This window comes from Poromitra crassiceps (assembly GCF_964638095.1).
Source record: "Poromitra crassiceps genome assembly, chromosome: 2".
NCBI lineage: Eukaryota > Metazoa > Chordata > Actinopteri > Beryciformes > Melamphaidae > Poromitra > Poromitra crassiceps.
Window position 1 is genome coordinate 14,133,423 of NC_139624.1, and position 7,500 is coordinate 14,140,922.

Sequence of the window (7,500 nt, forward strand, 5' to 3'; positions counted from 1 at the left end):
GGAGTCAGTCTCTGTTCCTTTCACACTATACAACTGTCTGTCTTGTGATCAGGAGTCAGTCTCTGTTCCTTTCACACTATACAACTAGTCTGTCTTGTAATCAGGAGTCAGTCTCTGTTCCTTTCACACTATACAACTGTCTGTCTTGTGATCAGGAGTCAGTCTCTGTTCCTTTCACACTATACAACTGTCTGTCTTGTAATCAGGAGTCAGTCTCTGTTCCTTTCACACTATACAACTGTCTGTCTTGTGATCAGGAGTCAGTCTCTGTTCCTTTCACACTATACAACTAGTCTGTCTTGTAATCAGGAGTCAGTCTCTGTTCCGTTCACACTATACAACTGTCTGTCTTGTAATCAGGAGTCAGTCTCTGTTCCTTTCACACTATACAACTGTCTGTCTTGTAATCAGGAGTCAGTCTCTGTTCCTTTCACACTATACAACTAGTCTGTCTTGTAATCAGGAGTCAGTCTCTGTTCCTTTCACACTATACAACTAGTCTGTCTTGTAATCAGGAGTCAGTCTGTTCCTTTCACACTATACAACTAGTCTGTCTTGTAATCAGGAGTCAGTCTCTGTTCCTTTCACACTATACAACTGTCTGTCTTGTAATCAGGAGTCAGTCTCTGTTCCTTTCACACTATACAACTAGTCTGTCTTGTAATCAGGAGTCAGTCTCTGTTCCTTTCACACTATACAACTAGTCTGTCTTGTGATCAGGAGTCAGTCTCTGTTCCTTTCACACTATACAACTAGTCTGTCTTGTGATCAGGAGTCAGTCTCTGTTCCGTTCACACTATACAACTAGTCTGTCTTGTGATCAGGAGTCAGTCTCTGTTCCTTTCACACTATACAACTAGTCTGTCTTGTAATCAGGAGTCTGAGTCATTGTGGTTTTCACACTATATGACTGAGCTGCGACAGGCGACATTACAAGATATTTCACCAGGAGAATCCCTGACAAATCCGCAAACGCAGTTTCACTCCAGCTTCATTCTTTCTAAACGGGGGGTTCGTCGCCGAGCTCCAAAAACAGTCGAGTGCTCGGAGCGCCTAGTGTGAACTAGGCTTTAGTGGACTGAGTTCAGTTTGTCTGCTGCTGCTGCTGCCTGTCAGTCATGTTGTAATGTGGACACCAGGACGAAGATTTGTCTCGTATTGTGAAGAGAAGAACGAACATCATAATAAAACGCAGTGTGCAAGGTTTCTGTGCGTCACCATTTCTTTCCGGGTGACAGATTTAAAAAAAAACGCAACGGACTGTGTGTGTGTGTGTGTGTGTGTAAAGTCCTTAACTCTCTGTCTGTCTCTCTCTCTCCCCCCCTCTCTCTCTCCAGGTGACTCTCAGGGTGTGGTGAAGTTCGTCTTGTCTAAGGAGGGCGGTGACCTCTCTCTGGTGGAGCAGGCTAACGTCTGGCTCTTCCTCCGCCTGGCCAAGACCAACCGCAGCCGAGCCAAGGTCACCATCCGCCTGCTCCAGCAGGGGGCGCGTGTCTCTGGCGGGCAGGCCGATGGCGCGCTGCTGGCGGAGAAGACGGTGGACACGAGACGCAGCGGCTGGCACACCTTTCCCGTGTCGGCCGCCGTGCAGGCGCTGCTGCAGGGCGGCGCCGGGGGCGCGCTGAGCGTGAGGGTGAGCAACACGCACAAATATGCCCGACTGCACTTTCTACAGCTGCAACCGTTCGTCGGTTAGTCGATCGACAGAAAATGTATTGGCAACTATTTTGATTAGGGATGTTCATTTTGAAAAATTTCCATAATCGAAAATCGGGGGAAATTAGCGATCAATTATCGATTATCGATCATATTAATAATAATATATATATATATATATTTTATTTATTTATTTATTATTATTTTTTTAACAAAATGAATGCCTATGGCAGAAAATACGAAAGACAACGTGTTCTCCTCAATGAACTCTTTATTTCAATGTGTCTCCTCTCCAACACTCTGCTGTCCCCGGCGCATGCCGGTGTGAATTCCCCATGTTTAAAACAGTTTTGTTGGCACAAAGGCCCGTGCCCAGCCAGAAAACTAGAGACTATATGAAGCTCCACCTCACGTTAGTCGGCTGTGCAATGGAGTGGGGCGAGGAGGAACGAAGTCCACCCAAACCGATCGATAAGAATTCCACATGATCGATTCCATTCCTTAACGCTCAATTATCGATTTTCGATAACTGATGAACATCCCTAATTTTGATAGTCGATTCATCGTTTTGATCAAATCCAACATCTCTGAATATTTTCTGGTTTCTTATGGCAGTAAACTGAATTGTTTGGAAAACATGTTCCAAAAAAAGATGAAAGAGCACATCTCAAGGAGGACAAAATACTCACATTTCCCTTCTGTATTTGGCTCACATCACAAAGAACGGCTTGGGCGTTTTGGGCACAGAGCCCTCTTCACACCTTTTGAACTGTAGCCTAGAGCAGTGGTTCTCAAATGGGGGTCCGCGGACCCCCAGGGGTCCGTGGCACTTTGCCAGGGGGTCTGCGAAAAGTTTTCAAGTTAAAAAAAAAAAAAAAAAAAAAATGCTACATGTTACTTATTCCTTCTCAAACTACTTCCTACATGGTGCTAGTCTATCAAAATATCTTGGCTGTCATTTATTGTGTTGCATAGTGGTTTTCTGGACTGTTGACAAATTGTGATATTGTAAGTCGCTTTGGACAAAACAAAAGCGTCTGCTAAATGACGTAATGTAAATGTAATGTAATAAAAAAAAAATATATATATATTTTTTTTTTCAAAATCTTCATAGTTCAACGAAAATAGTTTATGCTTTAAATCTAAAATGGTTCATGGATTACATTCTAATAACAAACCTATCAAATTAAAAGTCAAGCACGTTACCGTGGAAACAATTAAGCTTAGCTCAAAATCACAAATCAGAATGAGGGGGTCCGTGGTATATTTTCTATCTTGTAAGGGCTCCTTGGCTGAAAAACATTTGAGAACCTCTGGCCTAGAGGTTCAGCCTGGTCATATAACCAGGTCAGAGGTCACACACAGCTGGGAGTTAGACCCAATTATTTAGGAGCCAATCACCTTCACCCATGAATCTAGATGCAAGGACCAATCACAGCATGAAGCATCACAGAACATTGTTTCTGCTCATTATACACACTGGATGACACAAAACGAAAACAGAGACAAACTGTTTTAAACCAGAAAGCATGTTAAGCTGTAGTCATCACTGAGTCCGCTTGGTGTCATAGTATTGAGTGTGTCTATATGCAGAACATTTCTCTCTGGGCCAGTTTTTTCAGAACATCACCTCCTCTTGTGGGCACGATGCCCTTTTCAATCCCACACATTCTTAGTGAAGAGGATGAACCAGAGGTTTGCTTCAGGCATAAGGTTTTGCAATCGGCCTCTCTCACAGCCGGCATTTTTGTGTCTAAAAGGCAGGGTAAACACAGGTGCAACCAACTCACTAATTAAGGCCGCAGCACTGGAACACCTAAATGGACTGGAAGTTAACCCTGATTCATGTTTTGGTGCACCTGTGTTACTTCCTGCCTTTTAGACACAAAATGGCTGCTGTGAAAAAGGCCTATTGGATAATATATTGGCCCTACCTTGAGCCCCTGCCTTTTTTTCAGTCTGTAAAAAAAGTGCCCTTTCCTGACCATGAATGCAGCATTTCTAATGGTGTTTTGTATGGAAAATGCCCTTTCCATGCCATCACTGAAGGCAGCATTCAAAGAGAAATGCCTTTTCCGAGCTCTCTTGGCCTTGAATGCACCATTTCTAATAGGCCTCTGCATGGACCAGTGTTTTTCTAAGCCGCCCCTGAAGGCAGCAGCCCAAAAACCACACGTGGCTTGCCCATTGACTGTTGAGAGCTAGACGGCCCGTCCCCGCCCACTCCAGCAGTGCCTAAATTGGCCTTCAAATTGCCTGAAATTTCCATTTCTGCGCCGAAGTGCCCCTTTAAGAATTTGAGCCTCTGCCCTTTTCTGCACGTCCCTGATGCTAGGTATGTAGGTGCTCTCCTGAATGAGTTCCTTCTGCTTGAAGCACATGCCAGTGTCCATATGAAGCACAGTGATTATATTCAGTATAGAGAAACAAGCCCGGCTTGGATTCTTCTCTTTTTGCATATTCGACAGGAGGTCAGAACCACAGGTGGTACTGGCCCGTTGTATGGCTTTCTGAATAGATTCGGATGCATAAGCTCCTTCCTTAAGCCGAGTAGCCATGTTTGTTTTTTTAGAATGAAAGTCATCTGGATCTGAACAGTTGAGTGTTTTTTGTGCGTAGTGTGAGCCAAAAAAAGAAGTGAAATGTGAGTATTTTTTGTTAGTGCTACACCCAGTCTGTCTCCGGACACACCCAGTCTGTCTCCGGACAAGTCAGCTTGTCTCTTCAGTAACAACTTGGTATGTTGAAAGATTATAGCGCCATAGAGACCAGGCATCGTATGGGTTGACAATATTGCATGCCGTTGTCCGAGTCTGTCATGCCATGCTGATGCTATCCAGGAGCAACATCAAGCTAATTTAAGCTAACACACTACCAACCTGGTTACAGGTGTCCTGCCCGCTCTGCGCTGATGCGGGGGCAACGCCCGTGCTGGTGTCCGGGGGCTCGGAGCGCGCCGCCCAGCGGGAGCAGTCCCATCGGCCCTTCCTCATGGCCGTGCTGCGGCCGGGCGCCGGCGAGCCACGCCGCCGCAGGAAACGCGGGCTGGAGTGCGACGGGAAGGTATCTATCAGAACGCACATTTTAGCCATGTTCTGAACTCACTCATTCACTCAGTCATTATTCCTCATGCAGTGTTTATGATATAGTAGTGAACTATATGGGGAAAGATTAAACGAGTTTCGGACACTGCCTCACTCTTCCTCCTTCTCCTTTCGAAAACATGGTGGCATTGCATTCTGTTATATGGGGGGAAATATAGGATACATTTGCTGTTCGCTACAAATTGCAGTGCATTGTGGGCATTTTATAGTAGACTAATGAATCAAATTAACAGTTGAGAATTCAGACACTAGTAAAAAAAAAAAAAAGGCGAACACACTATATAGGCAAACAGGGCTATTGTATTCTAAAGTATAATATAGAGTAAATATTATGACAATGAACATAGAAGCAATTATAGAAGATATGTACAGTATGATGATTGGGGTGGATAGTCAGACTACAAAAATGCTAATTTATAGGTTAGGTTAGAAAAGGGGTGGGACCAAATCAATATTTCACTTCTTCCTATTCCATTTTGATCATGTTAAAACTGTTGAGAATTTGATGTAGATAATGTACATTGTTTTTGTTTTGTGTATACTGTATATACATATATATATATATATATATATATATATATATATATATATATATATATATATATATATATATATATATATATATATATATATATATGTGTGTGTGTGTGTGTGTGTGTGTGTGTGTGTGCGCGTGTGTGTGTGTGTAGGTATTTATTTAACATGTGTTCATAATCATTCTCCTCCTAGGTCCGTGTCTGCTGCAAGCGCCAGTTCTACGTCAACTTCAAAGACATCGGCTGGAATGACTGGATCATCGCCCCGCCGGGCTACCACGCCAACTACTGCGAGGGGGACTGCCCGTCGCACGTGGCCAGCATCACGGGCTCCACCCTCTCCTTCCACTCCACCGTCATCAGCCACTACCGCATGAGGGGCTACAGCCCCTTCCAGGGCCTGCGCTCCTGCTGCGTGCCCACGCGGCTACGAGCCATGTCCATGCTGTACTACAACGAGGAGCAGAAGATCATCAAGAAGGACATCCAGAACATGATCGTGGAGGAGTGTGGCTGCTCGTAAAACGCACGCCCACAACCCAAACGCTACGGTGGTCCCGGGTTGTCCGGTCCGTGCAGAACCAACGGAGAGCCAAAGCCACGCCCACTTCCGGTTTAGGCATAAGAACCAAGGGGTTTCATCTGGCCGTTTCTTTTTCCATAGACATTTCGTAAAAATGCGTAAGCTGCCGTCACACGATGAGCGACCTTCTCCTCTCTCACCGCGAGGCAGAGCGGAGAAAGGTCAGCGGTAACGAGGGCAAAGTTGAAACAATTTGAACTTTGACCTCAGCGCGGCACAGCGGGCACAGAGCTGTTTTACCCGCAGATCATGTGTGAGGAGCTTTATAAAAAATAGTTTGACTTGGTCAAACCAAGTGATTCAGCTCTATTTAGAAGAGACCATTATACTATTTCCCTCCGACCAGAACTAATCCGCTATTTTCCTTCGAAAAGTTGTAGATTGTGTTGCATAGTTGATTTCTCTATGGTTGACAAAATGTGATATTGTAAGTCACTTTGGATAAAAGCGTTACTTTACGTAATGTAAAGTAATGTCATTATTATTATAGTTTCTGTCTGAGGAAAATGTTCTATGCTCTCCCCTGATTCTAAATATACCTGAATCGCTTGGTTTGACCAAGTAAAACTATACGCATTTTATGAAATTCTACGTAAAAATAAATGGCGGATGAAATCCCTCGGTTCATATGCCTAAACGGGAAGTGGGCGTGACTTTGGCTCCCTACTGGACTGGAGAGGAGCGGAGAAGAGGAGGAAGAAGGGGCGGAGCCAGACCTCTAACTAGGGATGCACGATATTGGATTTTTTTTTTTGCTTATAATTCAATATGCCGATAAGTTCCAACTCTTTTGGTCGATTGCCGATGCCGATATGCACAATTTTGCCCCCACCTACTTCCACAGAACTCCAAGTCCCTCCTGTAGTGGAATTAAGTCATTATTACGCCTGCTCTATGGTGACGGCCCACTGGCAGATGCAGACATAAATACAATGTTTTTCAAAATGCACACATTCACTGTAGAAAATAAGAAAAATACTTCAACTTAGGTGATGTAAAACATACATCCTTTCTTATGGAACATTTTCTTTGAAACAAAACTGTAAGATTCATCCTACAATCCTGTCAATAGCCACCACACCCAGGTCCAATTTGACCTATTTCACAAGTCTCTTAATCGAAGCATTTAGTCAAGCATGGAGCATTTGGGCATAATTAAAATGTCAATTTATCGGCCGATGCCGATATTGCATTTTAAAGCCTTTATCGGCCGATACGATGACTTAACGATATCATGGTGCATCCCTACCTCTGACCTCTGACCTCAGAGAGACAGAGGAGCTGGAGGGGAGGCGAGAAAGATGATCGTCATGGCGTCACGCTCGGCCCTCCTCTCCTCCTCTGGATCTCGGACTCGCCTCTCCTCTTGGACCAGCAGAACTCAGAGTCTTGACGGCACTTTCAGAAAAGAAAAGAAAAGAAAAAAAAAACATATAAAAAAGAATATCTAATATATTTTTGTTACGAAGCGGATGGAGCGAGGCGAGACGCTTATTTATGAGATGAGACGTTGGAGCGGCTCCACTGTCCAATCGGAGACGAGCTGCCCAAAAAAAAAGACAAAATCTCAAACTATGCAACTTGTTTCAAGTATTACAATCTTATTGTATTTTACTTTGGC

At 44.1% G+C, this 7,500-nt stretch overlaps 1 protein-coding gene across 1 annotated transcript in view; it reads left to right on the forward strand.

The window, feature by feature from the left end:
• LOC310798475 (inhibin beta A chain-like) overlaps positions 1-5,819 on the forward strand; it is a gene marked incomplete at both ends in the record, with an annotated part of 32,730 nt that extends 26,911 nt beyond the window's left edge. The window contains 3 exons of the mRNA XM_083661016.1: positions 1,338-1,633; positions 4,546-4,719; positions 5,490-5,819. Coding sequence (XP_083517142.1) covers positions 1,338-1,633; positions 4,546-4,719; positions 5,490-5,819 — 800 coding nt within the window. The remainder of the gene's footprint in view (positions 1-1,337; positions 1,634-4,545; positions 4,720-5,489) is intronic.
• Between the last annotated feature and the right edge of the window lie 1,681 nt (positions 5,820-7,500).